At 38.5% G+C, this 24,439-nt stretch overlaps 2 protein-coding genes across 7 annotated transcripts in view; one reads left to right on the forward strand and one right to left on the reverse strand.

The window, feature by feature from the left end:
* The window catches only part of CTNNA2 (catenin alpha 2), a 453,719-nt gene that overhangs the window by 306,404 nt on the left and 122,876 nt on the right, over positions 1 to 24,439 (forward strand). The window lies entirely within an intron of this gene.
* Positions 652 to 5,293, reverse strand: LRRTM1 (leucine rich repeat transmembrane neuronal 1). The gene has a single exon (XM_052682470.1). The coding sequence runs from the start codon at positions 4,011 to 4,013 to the stop codon at positions 2,448 to 2,450; it is 1,566 nt and encodes a 521-aa protein (XP_052538430.1). The 5' UTR covers positions 4,014 to 5,293; the 3' UTR covers positions 652 to 2,447.

Below are 24,439 nucleotides of genomic sequence, written 5' to 3' on the forward strand. Positions count from 1 at the left end.
TACATAGAAATACAAGCACAGGATAATTGTTTGTCAGTATCAGATTTGCATCAGATTTACAGGGTCAAAAGCATTACAGCACTAATACATTTCCTTTGAGTAACAGGGGGTCACTATGTAAAGAAAGATTTTGTTTGTTGTTTTTTCCTTTTCTTTTTTTAACCATATGTAGACAATATGTTCCAATGTCTTGGTTGGATTTGGAAGCTTTCTGGCATTTAGCTGTAATCAGTCCTTCTGATTGCAGTGCTGGATGTTGATTTGAGGAATGTATAACGTAGTCCAAAGTTAACCTTAGATCTGAGTTGATTTCGGAGAGGGATTTAAAGGGGAAAATACACATTTCTGGTCTCAGTCAGCATGGCATGAAATAATTTCTCCTGTTACCTACAGTACCTTTGCTCTTAAGTTCCTCTATTGAGAGTTCCTATATTGAGAATTTGGGAATGGATAAGGCCCCTGTGTGTTTGAAGCAAAGAAACAGAAATGCACAGTTGTTTAAGCGGATAAAGGGCCAGTTTGACAGCTGGTTTCAAACCTGGGGGTAATTTTTCAGTGGCTTTGATTTAAAAGGTCTATTTTTATTAAAATTCCCCTGATGAATCCTCTCCCAATGCATATTCTCATTGACCCCATTGATAACATTAGTCATTTTAAATACTTTTTTTTTTTTTTTTACTAGAAGACTATCTCATATTTAATATTAAACAGAGTGATGTATATACGAAGTAGAGGAAGGTGTAAGTTTTGACCCTTAAAAGTAGTGTCAGTTAGGAAAAATATAAAGCTCACTCTTTATGGTTAAAATTAGCAGCTAAAAAGCTGCTATGCAGTAAAAAATTACACAAGCTGTGCCTAATCTCTTCTTTATAAGACTGCTGTATCCTTCTAAGAGTAGATAGCACTTGGATGCTACTAAAAAAAGAGAAAAAAAAATGAAAAAACTCCTCTATGTTCCATTAAAATTTCTGTTAGATTTCTGGAGTTTTCCTCTCTTGCATCTTAGGGATAGGGAAATATGTACAAAGCATAAAAAAATGTTTCCTGGTTCTCTATCTGCAGCATTTTATTAGCATGTTATGCTATATGGAGAGAAATTCAAGATGCTCTGCCTGGTGTTATAAAACTGCCTCACCTTCATTAGTATGAGGGGAGTTGTTTGAAAGATCAAGCAGTAGGTTGTTCATGTAACTAGAATGAAAAATCCAAAATGCAAGGAAAGGAAGCCTTTATTTAAGGGCAATCAGAATAAAGCAGCGGTGTGATTCTACATTATCAATTCACTGTTCATACCCATAAATCCCATGGATCAGTCATTGGTAGGGAGGGTTCCTATGATTTCAGCCTCTGTGTGGGTTTCAGGCTGTTCTGTTGGTGAGGGCAGTGATGGGCACAAGGCGAGCTTTGCTAGCATATGCCAGAGAACCCAGAAGTATGCTTGGATAGTTCTGTCCCACTCAGAGCCCCAAACACACACAGGTTGCACTAGTGAGCACTAAACTGCTCCTGCTCGCCTCTCAGTGTGGTTCTACAGTGCATAAAGCAAAGGTTTCTTTGCTCTGGTCATAACTCAGAGCAAGCATAGAAGTGGGAAATGCTAGCAAAAGCCCTTACACTTAGGGTTTTCTCATACTTTTGTTTCAAAAAAGACGATGACTAGCACTTTTTCAGCAGCATTTCACTTGTTCATTTCTTTACAAGACTTTGCAATATGACCTGATTTTTAGAAAAATTACTTTTAGGGGTTACGATGCAGTTTTTATGGCTCTTACAGCAACGTACAGGTGAACTGTGCTTGAAAGCCCCTTTGACACCCAGTCCTGGGGCATGGGCAGAACTTCAGCCTCTCTGGAGTGCACTGGCTGCACTAACATCCAGTTACAGGTAGCGCAGGAACACAAATAGAATTCTGGTGTCATGCTTCATATCACCAGTAAAATGATGGAAGTGAAGGTGCACTAATTACAACAGGAAGCCATTGGGTTAATTTTTATCAGCCTATTTTACGTGGCTTCTTTGCTCCCAGGCTTTTGGTTCAACACTCACAATGAAGAGAAAAAAAGGTTAAACTGTTGCATTTTGTATACAGGGAACAATTCAGGTAATATACACCAGTCTGTAAAAACTGTAAATGCTATTTTTTTTTATTTTAAACATTTTCCTTAGTTTACAAAAGATCAATAATCAGTACCTTTTTTACACTCTCAGTTTCCTGAATATTGACAGATCTTCAAAGGGAGTATTAGCATAGGAAATCTTAAGATTGGCTGTCCTGAAGATTTTAAGACATGATAAAGCTAAAATATCAAGTTCTGCCGGCAGCTCCTCCTGTGATTTCAGCAGAGGAGTGCCCGCGAAATCCTCAGCAAAGCCCCACAAACCCCCCACTCTGCTCCCTGTCTGCGCGCTGCTATTTGGTTGCACACTGTGTAAATCCCCAAGGCAAATCACACCTCGCACTCCCTCGCTGGCTGCTGGTGACAGGAGCAAGATCCGTACTCATTAATGATCACCAGGGCTCCCTCGATGTGGTTGGGTTTGTAATCAACATAATACTCCTGGGCTGACATGGCAGCCATTTGATGCATGGTCTGTTTCTGCTTCTGCTTCCTGCGCTGTGTTACAAAGCACTGTCTTAGCTGCCTTATGCTGGCTGGAAAGCATTTCCAAGAGACGTACAACACTAAAACCACGATGAGGAAGCTAAAAATCAGTGCCATGGTCCCCGTCACCACCTTGTGAATCTGCACGGCGTTTTCCGCGCCTTCGCCGGGCAGTGTCACGGTGATGGCGTACGTCGTCGGCTCCTCGTCAGCCTCTGGCACGTAGGCCGTGGCGGCCGCCGAGCCGTAGCCAAACATTTGGTCGCTGTTGTTGGTCACAGGGGACAGGGTGTTGACACTGGTGGGGTCGACTGTGTCCTCGCACAGGTGGAAAGCATAGACTGCATCCAAAACGTCCTCGCCCTGCGCGTACTCGGGTGTAGCACAGAGCAGGTTGCTGTCGTAGCGGCCCTTGAAGTTGCTCAGCCATGAGGCCAGGGCACAGACGTTGCGGCCGCAGTCCCAGGTGTTGGCAGACAGGCTGATGCTCGTGAGAGACTTCCAGGAGTCCAGGATGCGCGAGTCGATGTAGGTCAGCCGGTTGGAGTCCAGCTGCAGGGACTTGAGGTGAGGCACGCTTTCGAAGACATGAGGTTCGATGTATTCGATTTCGTTGCCAGAGAGATCCAGTTTTTCCAGTTGCCATATCCAGTCCAAAGTGTTGACGACGATGGTGACTTTATTCCGTCGCAAGCAGAGTGAGTGCAGGGAGATGAGCCTGGGGAAGTGGGCTAAATTCACCTTCACCAAGTCATTGTGCTCGAGGTGCAGCTCGGTGAGCTTAAACAAGCCCGCAAAAGAGTTTCGAGCCAGGCTCTTTAACTGATTGTATCCTATGTCTAGAAACTTCAGGCTGCGACAGTCCTGAAAAATTCTCACCGGCACAAACTTGATGGCGTTTGACCGCATGTGCAAAGTCGTGAGTTTTCTCAGCCCGTGAAATAGGTCGGGCTCCAGCGACTGCAGGTTGTTGTACGATAAATCCACACTGCGCAAGTTTGGCATGGGTCGGAACGTGTTGTTGGGCAGTTGGGTGATTTTGTTGGAACTCAGGGTGAGCTCCTTAACTCGCCGCAATTTTTGAAAGGCATTCCCCTCCACTGAGCAAATGTGATTGTGATCCAGATAGAGCCACGTGAGCTGCATTAACCCTGTGAACTGTCCGTCATGCAGCTCTGAAAGGCTGTTGTACCGCAGAGACAAGCCCATCATGCCCGACAGGTTGCGAGGCATCTCTGTGAGATTCAGTGATTCACAGTACAAAAGCCTGCCCTCACACCGACATAGCTGTGGACACCCACTATTCACGGCTGGAAGCATTTTAGAAAAGATACCCAGCGTACACAATATCAACCCCGGGGGCTTCCTCAGCAGCCAGTTTAAACAGAGACCGATAAGAAGGAAATCCATTAGCAAGAATATTTCCAAATATGCTCGAGAATGTCCATTGAATCTTTTCAAATTCTACATCATATTTTATTTAAGAGGAAAAATAGCAACAAGAAAGAAAATAAACAACAACAACAACAACAAAAAATGCCCAGACCAAAGCAAAACAGCAAACGGAACAAACACAGCCAAATATTTCACTTTACAGCATGCAGGAGCTGCGCAGCATTAAAGTTCACAGACATTCAAAGGTAAAATGATAGTGATTTTGTTCATGTTAAAGGCTGCAGCAAAGAAAAAAAAAATCTTTCTTCATGAAAGAATTTAATTAAAAAGTGTCTTACCCACCCTTTTCCAGAGAGTGACAACCTCCATTCAGTTGCTTCCTTTGTGTTTGGACTAATTATATGCAGAGCTAAAAAAGACCCCTCTGTGCTACAAATTCGGTCCCTTTCAGAGCTGTGCAAGGCTGGCAAGCTCACAATGTCTCACTTCGCTTCTGCTCAAAGAGCTCAAGGCTTGTCCAGCTAGCTTTTAGCTGACTCCTAGGACCTGCAAGTTTCAGAACTATGTGCATGAGCTTGATCTTCTCCTTCTCCCTCTGTCCTTTTCTCTGCAGTTAACACTGTGGCGTGAAAAAAACTCCAAACTCTTTACTAACGACTCCACAGGATTTGGCAATCTGTTTAATGTCCATCATTTGCAACGACCATTGACCGGCACAACCTTTACTCCATAGAGAGATTACCATGCATTCACTGACCGGCTAAGGGTAGCTTTATTTCCCATTCTTTGTTCGCTTTGCTTGTTAGGTGATGCTTAGAGCAGAGAGACAGCAAGAATCCTTTCCCTTCAGCCGAGCAGTATGTTGGTAGAGCATGCAGAGGCACCTAGTGTTCACTGAGTGTCGTAAGCTGCTCATGATTGTACGCCTGCACTGTGCATCTCAGACATGGGCAGATGGAAAAGGGGTGGGCATAAAACCAAACGCTGGAGTGAACCGGGAAAGTAATATATGCTCTTTGATGAAATGGAAAATACTTTAAGCCTATCTCTCCATTTCTCAAACACGCACGCACACACAGCCGCACAAATCATCAACAGCGAGGCAGTGCTAAGTAGGAAGCTTGAGAATTAGGATTCTTTATTATTATTATTTGCTTTTGTTTAAAATCTGAATGTATAAGCCATTAGCTGGGGACAGGGAGATACTTGATTTCTTGGTTTTGGAAGGAATATGTAAAGCAGTGTCACCGGATTGCTTTTTCTCTGTAAATCTGAGGATATTTGCTTTTCGGAGACTTTGGGGTTGAAGGGAGGGGGTGGGGGGGGTTGGGAGGGTGGATTGTGTTTTTATTCTGACATTGTCTAAATAGAGGATGATTTGAAATTCTGTGCATTCTTTCTCATAGAAATGCAGCCAGAGCTCTGCAAATAGGAACGTCTGCTTTCCTATAAGCTTTAATTACATTTGGTCTTTTTCCATCCTGCATATTCTCTGTGTGTTCAGCACATGCCTTTCCTAAAGGCTTGGTTTTTTTTTTTTTTTTTTTTTTTTTCTGCAGTGTATGCTATGGCACACAAAACTATCTATTATTCTTGCAGCATAAAGAATACCGTGCGTTCGGAATCAGATCAGCATATAGGTTACTCTGACCATGTCAGCAGCATGCAAAGAAGGGGGAGAAAACCCAATCACTTCCTAAGTTCTGCAGATTGTGCTGCTTTTTGTTCCGTGCACCAAAATAATTTTTGCCTGGTAATTTGCAGCCCTCATTATCAATGGGAAATGCGTCGGCAATGAGCACTACTCCAATTTTTACCGACTGAAAAACGTACAATACTTACTTCTGTCAGGAAAACGCTGGCCATCTTCTTTTCCTGTTATGAAATAGAATCTAAAGGCTGTGTGTTGATGAATGCGATCAGAGCTGACAGCTCACGATCCTGCATGAATCCTCTGTGAAGAAGTTTCGCTCGGAAATACAAGTAATGCAGAAGACAGTGCCGATTTTCTCCTGAAGTCAAGATTGGTTGCAAAGTACTGGAGACAGGGCAAAAGTGTTACATTTCCTTTCTTTTTCATAGCCATGTTAATATTTAAGTCTTCTTTTTTTGAAGTATCTGTTGCAGAGGTATGGAATGCTGGAGCTTTGCATGTGTGTGAGCGTGGCTGGCTGCTGTCTGTGTGTGTGTTGGTATAGATCAAGGAATGCAGTAATTTGATGCAGTAGAAGTTGTTTTACAGAAGTCTTGGTAAACTTAGTCTCTCGTTCATAAAAAATCACTGAAAGAGATTCGTTACAAATGTATTTGCTCAAACCACTCTTAAATAAATGACAAATGTTAACCAGTCAGTCTGCAGTCTCAGATCCCTGGAATCGATGCACTTTAATGCTCCCAATCTGGTTTATTCATTCACATCCTTCTGCTTTTCACATTTCAGGGGTCTCAAAGAAAAATGTGATGCTTTAATATTGTATGAACCTCTTGTATGTTGTAGTAGGGCAAGAGAGCCAAATGTGTTCTCCCTCTCCCAAGATCGTGCTGTCTTGTTCAAAGCAGGCTGTTTATGCAAGTGTCCACTGGTTTGCAGTACACCTTAATTCTGTTTCTCACACAGAAGCAGGAGGGAAAGCAATGACAGAACGGGAAGAAAGAACATAGAAGCAGGAGAAGTGATTAAAAACACCTCTGTGCAAGAATAATGCATTCTAGCTTACATTTCCAAATATTTTGATGCAAATAGTAAGAGAAAAAAGAAAAGACTTTTTTTTGAGTTTATAAATACCAAACAAAGGTTCACAGCATAGAGGTTGTATCCCTTAAAAACTGCAACCCTATAAGTCTTGTTGAGGTGGATCTTACTTCCCTCTCCCATTTAACTGTTTGGGCATAGAACTCTCAAACTAGCCCTAAAAATTTCCATTCTGTATTCAAGGAAAGCTGACATTTTCTGCAAACCAGATGACGATAATGATCTCTTAGTTACCATCTAAATACTACGTATAAAATGAAGCATTTCACTCTAAGAGATGAAACTCCATGATACATCACTGTGAAGAGCTGAATTCTTTTTTCTGTGATGGTTCTTGCAATCACCTGGGATACATTTTGTGTCCTAACCAATCTGCCTATCGCCATGCTGGCATATAATCTATTATCATTTGGTTACCAGTGGTAGAAATTAGAACAGACAGTAGAAAACCTATCTAGAATTAGCTGGAAGGCTGACAACTAGAATTAGGAACCCAGAATTAATGGCCCTAAGCAGAACCTCACAGCTCTGTCAGAGCTATATTGCATGAAAGACTTTGCTGTTATTTGTCCAAAAATGTGTCTGTAGAAAACAATCCAGATAGTTTTTGAACTAGAGACCTCAGCGTATGTTGGGAGCTGTGATGCTGAGGCAGAGTGATGACCAAGTGCATTGGCATGGGAATCTGAACAGACAAACATGGGTGAATGTTCAGCTTAGCCCTGAAATACCTTTGTAAATTTGGTTTTCTTATATATTTTTTAAACATTTTGAAATGTACTTCTTCTTGTTATGGAACTGGGAATCCATTTTGAACTTGATTGTAGCACAAAGGGCTTAATTTCCACTGTTTGAGCTGTTATCACAGCCAAACTGTCAAGTTTACACATTTTCTGAAGTTTCAAAGCCTCTGGCAAATCTCTATAAATTAGTGGATTTAAATTAACTTTATTAAATGTGCTATTATAAACCAATCTTAAGAAGCACAAACTAAGTTTCTAAGTACTTAAGAGAGATTGATTAAATCAATGTAAAGTAGGTTACAAAAGAGCAACTCGAGTTAAAGTTTTAGAAATTTTTACTGGGAAGCCATTTATTGGAGTCATCCCAAGTTTAAGAGGGCTGGAACAGGGTGAGTAAAATCAGAATATTGACCCTAATGTCTAATTATATATGTTCGCATTGTAGTGTATTAACCACCACTGCCACCCATAAATCGTCTTCTTTATTGTACATGTGTAGTAATGAGTATTCCTCTTCCTTCTGGTATTTTCTGAGTGGTTTCTATCAGTATAATAAAAAGTGGAGCTTTTAGCAGTGATTTTAATTTCCTTTCATGAATGGACAGACTCAAAGCTTGATCTTACAAAGTAGTCTTTAATTTTCAGGTGCACTGAACCATAGTATTTCATATAAAGGAAACATTTAAAAACAGAAAAGAGAAGGAAGAGATGTGACTCCAAGTAAAGAAAATTAAAGCTGTTCTTTCTCTTATGTTCATATCCTGGCCATCCCTGGCATTTGGTCAGCTCTCCCTTCTATGTAGAATTGTTTCAGGTAATAAGAAGTCCATCACCTATATAACTTGTCTTTTTTAGGAATTGTAAATTGACAAATTCTTGACCAAAATAGTCTCAGACACGATACCAAAGAAAGAGTCATAACTGCCATTCATTTATTGCAGTGCAGAGCAGACACGTTGGATTTGATACCACATTTAAACAGTAGATATTCTTATGCAAATCATCTTGTTGTTTTTGACAATGCAATAAACACTTTTTATCTCTCAGTACAGCACTCTGTTATCATCATCAGCCATATTCAATAGCAGATATTCATGTATAGCTTTATAAAGTCACTCATGGAAGAGACCTATCTGTAGAATTGCCAATGAAGTGCAGAAATGCCCATTCTCAGGAAAATACATGAGTGGTAAGATGAAGAGCCTCTCTCACCTTTTCATTATTTGTAGAATACTTGAGTAAGCCATAGATTTACAGATTCTCTTAGGTATCAGTGAAAATTGCCTATGAATTTCTGAATGTGATGTCAAAGCATTGGGCAGTGTTATTGGTTGTGAATGTCTAGGTATAATGGAAAAAATGAGTTGTCACCAAACCAAAAAAAAAGTACTACCCTTTTTCATTAGTCATCATATTCTTGAAGATCATTTTAGCATCCTCATCAAGCAAAGATTTGTGCTACAGTCAGGTTACCACCTAGTTGAAACTCATTTCACATGTGAAGTGAATTATTTTACCTTTGTTTTCAATTAACTCTTGCTAATTCATACTTCCAAAAATGTTCTGGGAAGTTTAGGAGGAAGAGTTTGTAGAGAACAATGATTAGCATTTCTGATGGTTTTAGTTAGTCATAGTTAATTGGAAATCAGTTAGTTCCACCATGAGAAACGTTAAGCTAGACACCCCAGAAAGGTTTGTTTCAGGAGCTTCCCAGGCATTTCTGGATGTGCCAGTGAATGAAATGCAATTGATTTCCAGTTAGCTTAAGGACAAAGAAGTTCACAGCTTATCCATACACATGAATGTATCTGCTTTGTCCTCTTCCACTTAGTTCATCTGTAAGGTTTTTTGTTTGTTTGTTTGTTTGTTTTTAATAAGCTATGATGCTAGCTGCTTTCATATTTGTTTTTCAAGACTGATTTTCGCTGAAATAATTCTATTTTCTTACTTGGATGTAGCTAACCCAAGATGACTGTGGAAACCACCTTGTTTTGGTTGGTTATTTTATCGTTAGATTCAGCCACCCTGTGAGAGGTTGAATAATGTTTCAGCTGTGAAAACACACAAAGTGGCAGAATAGCAGAGTTGTGTAGGAGTATGAAAAATGTCCAGAGTAGCCAAGTTAGTTATGGCTTGAAATCATCTTGTGCCCATGAGTTAGATTGATGCTACATTCTGCTCCCCTGGAATGACTTGTGTCACTCAGGAAAATGACAAGTCTGAGTTGGGAACAGAGATACAGCCATATCAACAAGCCTGAAGTCATATGTATTACATGGAGATTGCATCCTGATGCAAAACAGGTCACCATTTTTATCGAGGACATACCCTTGGTGGCAGTAAACACTTTTCAAACTTTTAAGATGCCGGAAATAGAATCAAGAGGAATTTCTGAAATGAATTATTAAAAGTTAGGATGAACAAGTTAAAAGCTGTTCCTGGCAATCTCCTGGAAAGTCTTTTTACAAATGAGTGAACTGCTCTTGGAAAATTTTCCCAGAGCAGAAAATCTGTTCTTTTCAGTAGTAGACAAATTTTTGTTCCTCATCCATTTCTTTTGCTTCTTTCCAAATGTATTTTAATGTACAATCATAAAAATAAGTAATCTTATGCTGGCCTCTTTAGGTACCTTACTACAACAAATGTAGATTGGTGCTGAAGCTACTGTTAAAATAGTATCTAGGAATCAAATAAAGACTTTTAGAATCATAGAATCCTATCACAGAATCATAGAATGGCTTGAGTTGGAAGGGACCTCAATGATCACCTAGTTCTAATACCACACCCCCAAGGCAGTTTTCTTCCATCACAGAGGGTATCATTCTAAGAGACTCCAGAGGAGTCATTGTGAGGAAACTGGGAAACTGTACTTTTGGATCCTGCTGCATGGAAGTTCTTAGGTCTGACTCTTGAAGTTCGTTAAGACCAGAACAATATGAGCTAAATATAGAATCATAGAAATGTTGGAATCACAGATTCACTGGGCAGCCCATTCCAGTGCCTGACCACTCTTTCAGAAAAGTAGTATTTCCTAAAATCCAGCCTGAATCTCCCTTGGCACAGCTTGAAACCATTCCCTCTAGTCCTATCACTAGATACACGAGGATTATAGCAGAGTGCCTATAGCAAGCAGGCAGTCGGCTCCTTGGCAGACTGTATTATTATCAGTTAGTCTCAATGTGCTTGTTGGTATATCTTGGCAGCAAAAGAAGGCAGTATTTTTATGTTTCCCTCCTTCTGCTCTGATGAGAACCATAATCTGAAGGGAAAACTCAGGCTAAAGCATGTTGAAATTGCAGTTGGTTTTGTATTACATTTTATTGGGATATTGGAGGGAATCTCAATCATTACACAGAATTCGCAAAGCATTGAACAGGTTGAAAATTCACATTTCACATAGAAGTCATTGTAATTTTTGCAAACTTAAACAAGACGGTTGGTTGACTACCTGAAATATTTATTGCTTAATTACGTATTATTTGCAACTGATGTAATGTCTAAGAGTAATAATCATGGGTCATGAGTCTCAGAAGGACATATTTAAAGACCTAACAAAAAATGTCACGCCTTCTTAAAATAGAGGATAACCTGACCTGTTTTATAAACAACTTAAACATAATGAGGCAATACCAAGCATATTCGTAAGATGGAGGTGTGAAATGTGTGGCGTATATGTAATCTTACACACCTAGCTTTGCTCAACAGCTAATTCAATCCGTTGAGAACCAGTGGCTGGCTTTTAATGGAGCCTTCCTGCCTCTGGTTCAGTTTCATTTCAGTGTGTCTGTCTGTCTATCTTAAGACTGATTACAGTGTAATCAGAGCCTTGTGCTGATCCTTTACTCTCACTAAATGTATAGAAAGATACACTTAACTTAATGAGCACACCTAAAGATCCTGAATTTATCTGAAAAGCTATAAAAGGAGTATGTAAACCATATAAGGAACAGATATACAATAATAAAGATGTACATTACCTACACTTTACGTATGTTTTTAGAGTTGAAATGGTGGATTTCTTGTACTGCTGTTATATTAATTCTTCAATATTCATGTTACATGAAGAACTTATTGTTCCTTAATACTCAATGTATGTTTTAAACAAGTGAAAAAACACAATCAGCTCAAAAAGACAGGAAATGATCAGCCTGTTTTTCAAGATATAGGATATTTTTCTGTGCTTTTTCTGAGACCATTTTTAAAGAACACTTGGCTTACTTCTGCTCTTTTTTTTGTAGTGCAAATTAATTATAATTTGACAAGAGAGTGTTTGATTTTTTCTTCAGATTTGGTGTAGTGCCAAGCTTTATTAGTTAGAGCTTCTAAATCAAAATCAAAGGTCAGTATCTGTGAAATGCCTGTGGCTCAAGATATGTTGTAGATCTTTCCCTATTATTTAGAGATTTTTGTTTTTCAAAAGGTGTTTAATTGGATGCTGCATGTTGCACACGTCTGTGGAAGAGTAACTGTCTCTCATGATTATATCAGTAATATGGCAAAGAGCAATCCTAAAGATGTGACAAATAAATGATGTGATATCCTTGAGTTAGGTTCTTCTTCAGCATAGTCTATAAATGCAGGCTGAGGGTTCACTTCCCAAAGCGTGTTGTACCCAGTGAATCCCTTTCTCCAACCATGTAGGTTTTTTGTCCCAGTATTGTCCTTCATCCACCTGGAACATATTCTGTCATCATCGCACATGCTGCTCGAGTGGGGCCATTTAGGGAAAGAGCAAGTAGAGGACTGTAAGTGGTTAAGGGAGCTGTGGTAGTGTTCAGAATATGTTAGAATTCAGTTGCTGAGCAGTAAGAGGCACTTGAAGGTAGGGAGCTTTCAAAAAAATACCATCCTGAAAGCTATACTATGTGTCCTGATCCTCACTCTGCTACTTCTATTTGCATTGCATTTTTTTTTCTTATTCTATGACCTTACTCTTCCTACATCTAATGTGTTGTTTTTTCTGTTTCCAACTCTCGATCTCAAATGTTTGTCTCTTCCTGTATAACACCTAGCATAGCAGGAGTCTGTTTTTGCTATGTGCTAATGAATGTGACAATAATCAACACAGCATGGTTGTTCAAGGCAATAATAGCTAGATAAGAGCAAGTGAATTACAGTTGTACCAGAGAAGCAGCCTGTAAAACTGAGGTTTGGTCATGTCTTTCTTCAGCCTGTTTTGTTAGCTGAGCTTGGACCACACACTGACATGAGGTCAGCAGAATCCCCTTCAAGCTGTTTTCTTGGCCATGAGGACCATGAAGGCAGTGAGCTTCAGAAGTCTTTGATGATGGAATGGGATAAAGCTTCTGTAAGGCCAGAGGCAGCAGATGAGATTGGGTGGTATTTACTTCTTTACCTTCTGTCCAATTATATAGTATTGATAGCAGCTACAAAAGCAGTTATCACTCCATCACATTTAATGAAACACATACAGACAAAAACAAGCAAACAAAAAAACACAAATAAAACAGCACCACGCCTTTGATGGATGCTTCTTTTCCATGGTCCTCAGTCTGGTGGATCATGGATCCTGCTGGATGTTTCTGCAGCATCAGAAAGTAATGCTGACCTTGGGAAACTTCCCTGAAGCACATTCAGCTGAGTCTTTTGAGATATGTTCTTTGACTTTCTGGATTTTCTGGCACCGTTGTGTCCATTAAATACTGATTAGATTTCAGAAATCCAAGAGACCAAATAATGCTATCATCTGTTCCCTACTTATCTTAATAATATTGCCAGTAATATTCTAATATATCAATTCCAGGATATTCTAGAGCTAACCTGATGCATAAAATATATGGACAGGATGCTTTTTTGTTTCAGAGGCAGAACAGAACCAGCTTATGGATTGGATTTTGCTATATTGCCTAGAGACGATGATAAAAAGTGAATTAGCTGCTTTCAAGGACTGTTAGAAAAATACATCAGTTTTCATAATGTTTGATGAATTGCTTACAGTACTTGTTTTACTTAAAGCTGCAATTAAAGATTGCCCTCTAGTCAAAAGAAAAATGTGATAAAAATGTGACTTGAAACTGGGCAGAAAATTTTCTGAAGCCCTTTGGGATTAATTCCAGTAATTATTCAATCTGACGTTTTCGAGAGAAATAACCCTTTATGTATGAACTCCATTAATCATAATAACATAGTTCACATGTCAGAGACTTCTGTCCTGTCACTTTGTATAAAATGTTTAATGAGAGACTAATAAACATCTTCACTATAGTTGAGAAAATACAGAACTGCTTTTAAAACACCCCAGTGCATGTGAATTGGTGTTACGTAGGTTTTGGTCTTGTGAGGTGGAACACGTTGTGCTTGTGTCTACAAAAGTGCTGAATTTCCAGACTGTTATTGTCATTGACATCATGTCTCCTGCTAATTTTGTGCAATTTCATTCATAACACTTCAAGGACTTGTTTGCTTTCTTGTCTTCTCTGACCTGTTACAGAGACATCTATTTTGTCTACCTGTCCTGCTGTAAACATTTGTTTTATGAATTTCCGTATATAAATAACAGGGGTATTTTTTTTACATGAGTTATATGTAGAAAACTACTTTACATCATCTACAAGCAGAAGAGTAAAAACTATTTTTCTTGCATGTGAACTTACTGCATATTATTGCAACTGCACAGTGAATATTGAGTATCTGTCTCTGATGATAAGCAACTCTAAGAAGATTGGCGTTATGTCTGTCATTGTTTCATCAACTGAGGATATTCTGTGATATTTTCTTGTATAAAGAAGTGGTGATTTCAAATTGTGGCTCTGATTAGATACTCTTATTTGAAGAATTTACCATTCTCTGTGTTTCACATTCTAACATTGTTTTGTGCTTTTGAAGCTGGAAAGTGGAATTATCTGTGCTCTGATGAGAAGCGATAAGTATAATCTTTTGCTGAACGTGGATAAAAGACTTAGGCAAATGAGATTGTTTCAGCACTGCTTCCTCATGCATCTCCTGACTTGTTCAGCAGCTAAAACTGGAGAATAATTCTTTGTCTTTGGAGGTCTCCTTTATTATTTTTTATTTAGGAGCATTACACAATATATCTAAACTATTACATTGACTAATGCCTTCAGTGCCGAATTTTTACATGTCAGTTGTCATTCTTTGCACACTCCAGTAGATGGCAACTCCAGTCTTCTTGACATTTAATCTCCATTCAAACTAGAAATATTCTCTGTGCCCCCCCTGCCACTGCATCTCATCTATATAAACGGCCAAGAGTTTCAATTTTACTTTTATTGAAATCACTGCGCAGCATCTGAACTCAAATAGTACCAAAAAGGAAAAAAAAAGAAAAAAAAAAAAAAAAAATAGCGGGGTGGGGGTGGAAAGAGGCCCATAAGCACCATTCTCCTGGATCATAAAGCACACACTGATTCCTCCATAACTTTTAAAAATATTTTAGGAGTTTTCATAAAAAGGCTGAGTACCTATTCTATTTTTACTTCTCATGTGAAACAAATGGCAGAAAATACAACATGCTAGCTTGGAGTTTGATGACTTGACTAAACCAGACAGCCCACCCCACCCCAGTCTTCCTGTCAAAGTATTTACTTTCCCTATACACACTAAATACTAGAGTAAACTTTTTAAAAGCTTAAATGATATTTGTTTATGAAGGCAGTGATGATGAGGACTGTCTTGGAGCAGGACCATGGGTTTACAGTTGGAGATGAGGATTTTCTCATTTTCCCCTTTGTGCTTCAGTTCTGTCCCATCAATTTTATTATTAAAACATCCGCAGAGAGGAGGCTGTTTCTCCATTTTCCTCTGCTGACTTTCACAACATACTTGAGTGTAGAATTTGAAGCTGTAAAACAAAGCATCTCTCTGTGAGTGAATGCCAGACATCAACAGGCACAAAAGGTTGTGATTGCTCTGCCTGGGATAGAGACTAATGATCATAACAGTCACACAAAGGATCTTTTCTCTAACATTCTGTATGAAAACCATAGTTTAATTTTCTAATCACTTTCACTGTCTACCAAGGTTTTATTTTGCAGTTGATGGTTAAAAAGGGGCAGAGGGAGGAACGGTTAATAATATTTTAATTATTGTTTTAATGAAATGCAGGTCTAACTTAAAAAGAATGCATGCTGCATTGCAGTGCTGTTGTTGCTGTTGCTTTTGTTTACTTACTTCTTCCATAAAGCATTTCCAGTAATCGTGTAAGAAACTTTCCAAATACCACAGTTTGTAGCATCAGTGATGCTATTTGGTATTAGCTCTTATGATCAGAAACAGATAGAAACTTATTGCTTAAAATGAACTGCAAAAAGTTCCAAGGCATAGAAGTGTTTAAGACCAGATTTAGGTGTTCACACTTTTATTGGTTTAGTAAAATCCTCAGTTTTCAACCCAGACTTTATTACTCTGTGGACATTTTTACTTCACAGAAACAGTATTAAAATAAATTATGCTCATATAAGACAAGCAGAATATTGGTCCATTTAAGCCTGACTGATTTTTATGTAACAAATTAGCCAGCAAGGTAATTAAATCTCTTTTGGATGTCTGTTTCATCTCTGGAAAGAATCCCAAGAACCTTAGAAAACTGGCTTTTGGGTTATATACAGGTCCTGGGTCTATTGCAGCTAAGTGGCTTGTTTCTCATTATCGCATTTAGTGCTACAGAAACTACTCCACCAGAGTCTTTATTAAAACTTGCTTAAGGCTAGCATTTTCCCTTGGGTCAATAATGACTTTAGAGGAATGGATGTAGAAGCTGGATTTGTTCTAGCTATTGGAATGAATTATGTCTCATCGGGGCCCCCAGGCTAGTATTTCAAATTTGCCACCAGGCATTTCATCAAAAATTCCATTCCAGTATTGCAGAGACCTTGTGCACCTCTTAGTAAAAGCAGAGCATGCAGCTGAAGATCTTCCCCCTGCTCAAACTATTCGACAGCACATTTTCCCCCATTGACCTGCACATATCAGTGAAGGATCCAGTTTAGAAATGTTAGGGAGATTGTTGCCCATGATTTCTGATTAAAGGAGAGAGCGAAACGGAGGAGCAGGATCCAGTTAACTTGCTGGTGCAGTACTCCTACAGCTAATAGCCATTTAAATCCAGCAGCTCATTCTGGTGGTATGAGCATAGTATTTATGAGAGGGGTACCATACACATCTCCCTGCTGCACCACACAGTTTTCCCACTGCAAGCCCTTGGTCAGAAGTAATCCAGTCAAAGTCTGTGTCCATATTCTACTCATATGATCAAGTACTGCTTCAAGTATGCAGCTTCCTCATGAAGTAAAATCAGCTATATTTTTTCTCTGGTTTGGAAAATCTGCTCATACTAACGGGAAGATAAAATATGAATGTAGATAAAGCTTTGGATTTATGATCCCCAAACAAATTGCTAGGTTTCCCATTACAGGCTTGTTCTAAAAAAAAAATACGATTGCATGAAATTTACAAAACGAAGTCGTATATGGGCATTTGTTCTCTTTCGATGTGTTTACAGACAGAAGTATCTGTTGAAGTGCAGTGGTGTTTGATATTAAAAAGATAGATAATGGATAAGAGGCAAACAGGTGTTTGGCTTTTCCTTCTGCTTGTCAAGGACAAAGACTTTCAGCACGTTACTTGGATGGCTCACAAGCACATTCACATTCACATCTTATTTTTTCTTGCTGACTGGATTTTCCCTAAGTGTTCTGTTCAGACATTTCAAATGCAACATTACCAGGGAGCTGCCATTGAAATCTGAATCAAATGGTGAATGTTACGACAGATATTGCATTTCAAGTGCCACAACTGTAGCTATATATTAAATATAAATAATTATTTTCATATATACAGTGAAATTTTCCCTATAACCATTTTCATGGTTTATTTCTAATGTATCAGTTGCAGGAAGTGTAGAATATTCTTCTCCCTTTGCTCTCTGGCGTACACCGCACTTCTTATTTTTCATCCTAGAGCAGGTTTCCCAGATGTTTAACTACAGAACATAGATTAGATTCTAGCAACTACAGGAGGCAGCAAAATTATATTTGCCTTCTTGCCTTGTGTTTATTTAATCTGTATTAGAATTCTAGAGAATAGCACTTTAAAATCATGGCAAGGCCAACTGAGTATGGTTTGGCTATAGGTAAGCTTTTCTTCATGGTTTGTAAGGATGAAAAGTTATTTTACCTAGAAGAAACAATCATCATCATATGAAATTTGTAATCCAGTCAGCTCCATCAAAATATAGACTGTGTAGATACAGTAATAATAATCCATTTCTCTTAAGTGGTATTAAGTGGCTCCCTAGAATTTTCTATCAGATTTTTGGTCAAGATGATAGAATACACATAAAAGACTTCAAATTTTCTATGATTTTTTTCCCATTTCATTTCTGTTTTAAACTCTAGTAGTCTAATACAGTAGTGAAGCTTATTTTAGATGCCCAATTTTGTCATTCTTTTGACATCTTTTAAATTGTATGTTTCATTTTGTTTCTAAAAAGTCATAATTTCCTGATGCTGCTTTAGAATATAGAGAATAACCAGGAATTAAAGTCATTTTTTTTTTGTTCTTCCAAAGATCCTCAGGAGCTGAAATGGATGCTCACTCCAATCATGGGATTTAGATTTCTCAAGAACTTTTGGAGGTTTGAGTCTCAGTCCATGACTATTTTGGAGCCTCATCATAAAAAATATTTTTCTAGGAGGCTCCCGCCTAACCCAGTCTTCTTAAAGAATACAAAAACATATTTATAACCTAAGTTGAAAGAAAACTCCATGCTTTCTTTCATGCGAAGCTTTCAATTGGTCATTCCTGGAAAAGTCATTGCAAAATAAACCTTCTTAGTTCATAGAAGTACAATGGATTTTAGAATTTGTGCAGTCTACCTTTCTGCCCTAAAGCAGATCAGTTTTGTTGTTCCTGACACATCAACTTCTCCTGAATTGAAGATTTCTCAAGGAAATCTATTCTAACATTTTGTTTCTCAAATTCTGAAAGTTTAATGAACACAGCATGTCCAGGCTTATGGTTTTAAGTTTGGTTTTAAGTTTGAAGTGATTTTAAGTGGAGGAAGGGAAGATTTAGGTTGGATATCAGGGGAAGTTCGCTTCTATGAGAGTGGTGAGATGTTGGAACAGGCGCCCAGAGAGTTTGTGGATGCTCCGTCCCTGGAGGTGATCAAGGCCAGGATGGGCAGCCTGGTCTAGTATTAAATGTGAAGGTTGGTGACCCTGCCTGTGGCAGGGAGGGTTGGAGCTTGGTGATCCTTGAGATCCCTTCCAACCCCAGCCATTCTGTGATTCTATGATTCTGGGATTCTAAGCTTATGCTATTGATGGATTTTTATTTTTTGCTTGTTTTTTTTTCTTTTTTGTCATTACAATTGTTTGATTGTTTTTTTTGTTTTCTGTAGATTATTTATTGACTGATTGACTGATTACATTAATACCTGCCTTTGATCTTTCTTGCATCCATTCTAAATAACGCCTATTTTATTGATACAAAATGCCAAAAAGACTGCAGTATTCAAACTAAGACCTTGCTCATTCTGAACGGAGTGTCTCCCTGGCTGCAGTTAGGTTTCTACATCTGAAGACAGTGCTTGCCTTTTTCGCAGCTGGGTGACACTGATGATTCATGTTCAGTCCATGATTCACAAAAGCCCCTGGAACTCTTTCTTTTTGCAGATTTTCTGCATAGCTGCTACTCATTCTGTTTTATAGCTGGTTATTCCTGACTGACTGAACATCTTGCACATGACCCTGTTGGATAGCATCTTGCTTTTTTTTTTTTCCTTTTGAGGACATAAGTGCAATTTGTCAGGATCATGTTGAATTTTTATTCTGCCCTCCAGAGTACTTTCAGTGCTTCTCAGCTTGGTGTCACCTCCAAATTTAATAATTGTAGTCCATGTTCTATCACCTCGGTCATTAATGACAATATGAAACATTGATGGACCCAGAAAAGACCTTTCTGTGTCATTTCTAAGTGCGTCAAAGAATTGCTTTTAGGTAGCAAGCTCATCATGTGGCATGGATAATTACATTAGTGAAACTGTATAACAGAAGGAAGTATCCACATTTAACAGTGACAGAAGGAGAAAAACTTACCTACACCAAAATTTCCTTTTTTCTCTCAGATTTTGCATGCTCAGAAGGACACCAGGGTAGAAATAGACTTTGTAATTTAAATGACAAAAACCCTCAAGAATTTACACTAACAGGGGTTTTCCTCCTGTTTTGAGATAGCTCTGTTTCCAGGGATACTTACTCAAATACAGTTCTAATATTTGCCATTTGTGTTGTGTAACAGCCTTCCCCATGGAGCTCAATGATGCCAAGTAGTCACTTAAATGCACAAATTACTTTGTGCTGAATTATGTATTTTTGTAATTTTCATTTTAGTAACATTCTAAAAAGTATGTTTTACATTCTACTATGGAAATAGACACTTATCCTCATTTATAGCTGTAAATACTCCATAAGAAGACTTACTATATTCATATATCAGGTCTCTATCGGCTTGACATAACATTTGAATTTGTAATTACCTGTACTGCATGTAAAAAATCATGTAGCTGGACAGCTATTTCTCTGAGGAATCTCAGAAGCATTAATTATTTCAGTGAAGTCCTGAATATGATGTATCCATTAAACTGGATCCTTTTTTGCCTTTCTGAAACTGTTACACCACATTGTACCAGTTGTTCAGTGACCACACCAGTTATTCTGTGCAGAATTAATTTGACTAGGACACCTTTATGGCTTTGGTTTTCTTTGTTGAAGGGAAGCAAAGTTATTTATTCAATATTATTTCCCCAGCAGTATACAAAGAGTGCTGGTTTGGTTTGTTGGGATGGTTATTTACAAGCCCAGGCTTGCACAATAAATGGCAAACTAATACAATTTTTGTTCTCTTAACAGTATTTCCATGGAACTTTAGCTCATGTGGAATAATGTATCATATTATTACTTTCAATTTATTTGACACCTATCCAATATGCCAGGCACTTCTTTTTAAAGTACTAAGCTTACGTACAATGATATTTCTGAAATTCCACTATTTTTTTCTTTATGCTACTTATCTTCAGTACATCTATGTGAAATATTCCTGCATGTAAACAGATAGAGGAAGTATAAAGAGATTAATCTGACAAACACCACTGCTTATGTAGAGAACAGGGGCTTCAGATATCAGGAGATAGAAGCCCAACCATGCAACCCTTTTTTTCCTGCAGCTTGTTGGAAAAAACACATCATTCTCAGCTCGTCCCCACATAGTGATTTTGTTTTTGTGCCTAGAAGACTGTAATACCTTAAGGAGACTCTTAAGTGAAGCAGCTTGCCCACACCTGGCTTTCTGTTCTGTACTTTAGTTGTTGCTATTGTTTGTGTTTTCATTTTTTTCTTTCTTCAGATCAGGTTTTGTTTCACTGTAAGCTGAATCCTGGAAGAAGTTTTTTGTCACCCATGTTTCTCCTCCTATCCCAACATGTAGAATCCCTTCAACTCCCCTACCAGATCAGTTCCACTGGCTTCCAGCCATCAGCTTTCACTACAAGGTCTGGCAAGGGCTGGCAGCAGGTGGACTCAGAAATATTCTGCTCCATCCTTTCAAATCAGAGGCTTAAAATCTCCAGAGAAGTATTCTGCTGAATCATGCTTAGCTTCTAAATGCTCTGTATAAAGTAAAATGACCCCCAGTGCTGTCTCAATTCCCATCTCTCTTATTAAATGCATAAGGGACTTGTTTGTTTGTTTTTTTTTCCTGTGTGGTAAAACGGTCTGCTCTATTACTAGTTATGATTTTCATCTCATTTAATCTTGTTGCTCCTCATTCCTGTAGAATACAAGCCAATCCTACTGCTTCCCTTTTGGGGACTGCAGTAGGAGATGGCCACATCTACTGAAGCAGTGTTTTTTCTATGCTCCGGCATAGGTTTCTGTGCAGAAACTTGTGGGAGCTCTCAATAGCCATCCCATTGCCTTTGGGGTCTTCATATCCATTGAATCAGATACTGCAGACCATGTGCGTTCTGTATCATGTGTCTTGCTCGACTACCCTAGGAAAGGGAAGTGCGGGCCATACAGACCATTCCTGCATGTGGTTGAATATTTTCAGATGTGTCATGTCTTCCTGTATCCACAATTGAAGTGAATTTGGGTATTTACTGCCGTGACTTACAGATGAAGGAGAAATTCTCAGCACCATCTTCAGTTTCTTTGGATATATTTCTGCCACAAGCATGGGGAAAGCTTTTCTGAGAACAGTTTTGCCCCCATAGCTTCTAAAATACCGCCTATCCCCTTTAGACGAATGTATATTTTGAGCATGAACTTTCACCTTATGTGTTAAATGCTTTTCAGTGCTCTCTCCAAGCTCCCTTTCACGTCTTATATTTTTGCTCTTAAAACAAGCAACAACAGAGATGTTCCTCTTCCTCCCTGGCCAAAATGAAATTTCAGAGCTGGAACTTGAAAAAACACCTGTAAATTAGGAATTTTAAGGCAGCCACTACTAACAATTCTTGCAGCCCTTCCACCTCTCCTGCAAATCTCAGACATTTGTGTGTCCAGAATAAACCTGAACTGGTCAAAGCTCTTCGACTGTTTGTGAGAAACCGAATTAGTGCATGGTTTATGCATTGAGAGTGAAAAATTACAGTTGGCTGTGAAAGGCAGAAAAGTAGGGACTGACAATTTGCGAGGTCAAGATCGTGAGTAATGAGAAAAAGAGAGAAAATAGAGGCAGAATTGACTCAGACGGATTTAGAACAGAAATATATTGATATGGAAAAACACAATGTTAGACAAAGGAAAGAAAAACCATAAGTTTACAAGTAATGATATTATGATAAAGTTGCAGGAACTTGATGGGACTGGGAGACAAGTTTACTTTTGGAGATAAAGGTTGTATGAATACACATCTAGAGGTCTAGTGTTTGTAAGCCTACAGGAAGAGATGCAGCAAATATGCCTGGTGAGCAAATTGTTCAGTACTTCAAAATCTGCTGAATTCAATATATAAAAATCCAAAGACCATATGTACTGCATTTATTCACAACAGATAGGAATGTAGCATATGGGTGATGTAGTTTGACTTGCTTAGCACATATAGAAAATAAAGTAACCCTAATTTGCTGCCACCTTGCAATGATGTCTAATAATTTTGGAATAGCTGAGAATGTAATTACGTGAACGTGAATCATAGAATCATAGAATGGCCTGGGTTAAAAAGGACCACAATGATCATCTAGTTTCAACCTGCTGTGGGCAGGGTCGCCAACCAGCAGACCAGAGCCACATCCAGCCTGGCCTTGAATGCCTCCAGGGATGGGGCATCCACAGCCTCCTTGGGCAGCCTGTTTCAGTGAAAATCTGTGAACACTAGCTTTTGAGTTAAAAAAAAAAAAAGGGGGGGGGGGTGGGGGGTGGAGGAGGAGGAAGGGAAGGCGAGGGGAAGAGAGTAATAGTGAGGAAGTCAAATAATGGAAATTTGAACTGGAATTCAAATTAAAACCTTGCTTCTATTTGCTAATGTGGCAGTGTTTAATGTGGTTTTGATCAGTGCAATGTGCTGTCCTTATATCGACATAGAAATGAAATTTGTTCACTGAGCAGTCTCTATCAGGCTGCTGTGGGTGGGAGGGGATGTCCCTTCGTAACAAGTGCTTGATTTAATTGGGACAGATGAGTTAAATGTGGGTCCGTGACAAAGCTGAGCTGAATGCCCACATCTGCTCCTAGTGGAAAGGACTCAAAGAGTTGATGCAGGGCTTTCTCTGTGAGGACCCCTGTACCTAGCAGAAAGGCATGCAAGCAGAAGAGATCAAATATTGCCCCAAAGAAATTGCTCTAAATAGTGTAATCTATAGGGAGAATGAGGCAGATACAGATTTATTTTTTTCTTATCCCTCCAGAAATTTACCCTACATTTCTGCTTTGAACAGATATCTCTTGAAACAGTGTGTGGGAAATTTCCAGGAAAGTCCATACGTTTGGATTTTATTATCTTTCTCAAGGATGAGAACCATTCCAGAGATGACTGGTGATATTATTTTGTGTGTTTTGCAACATTTTGTGTGTCATTATTTTTTATTAAATGTTAATAGCACTCACATTAATGATCTGAATCTTGGGGGAAAAAAAAAAAATATATATATATATATATATATTATATTATATATATATATATATATTATATTATATATTATATATATATATATTATATTATATACAATATATATATATATATATTGTATATATACATAGGATTTCAGTTTATAAAATAATGTTTTCCTAAGCTTGTAAAATTATTTTTTGTATTGTTCTCAGATTTAAGTGATCTTCATATTTATCTGTGAAGGTAATCATAACAGTCATTGAATAACATTGAAGCCTGCCATTCAAAATAAGTCTTTGTCTTTACTCTGTATGACAGTAGAGACTGAAAAATAAATGGTCAACTAGTCCAAAAACTCAGGGCACCACTAAAGAACTGAAAACAGCAAGGTAGAGGATAGGTTTTAACTGAGGTATTTTGAGGGACTGCATTTCTAATATAGTGCCTCAAGAACTCAGAGCTCCTCAGGTATTTATTGCAATTCCACAAATTGTTCCATGGGTGAAAGAGAATGAGCAAGCAGGTGTAAGAAAGCATCCTGAACCATGATAGCATCTCAGACTGAAGCAGCACAAACACTTTTACATTTGTGTGAAAATAGATAAAATACTTAAGCACCTAGATGTAATGTTCCACATAATATTGAGTGTGCAGAAGACAGGGCCCAGCTTGTTTAGTTCATATATAGAAAGAAGGAAATGAGCTCATCAAAAGGACCATGAGGATAATTTTGATTCTGTTGTGAGGAAAATTACTCATAGCTGTATCTGCATGGTCAATTTGAGACTATATTTATGGAAAGAAAAGCAAACAATAAACATAATGCTCCTAACACGAGCAAATTTGATCATAGT

This window comes from Tympanuchus pallidicinctus, unplaced genomic scaffold, assembly GCF_026119805.1.
Source record: "Tympanuchus pallidicinctus isolate F22 unplaced genomic scaffold, pur_lepc_1.0 scaffold2, whole genome shotgun sequence".
NCBI classification, from domain to species: domain Eukaryota; kingdom Metazoa; phylum Chordata; class Aves; order Galliformes; family Phasianidae; genus Tympanuchus; species Tympanuchus pallidicinctus.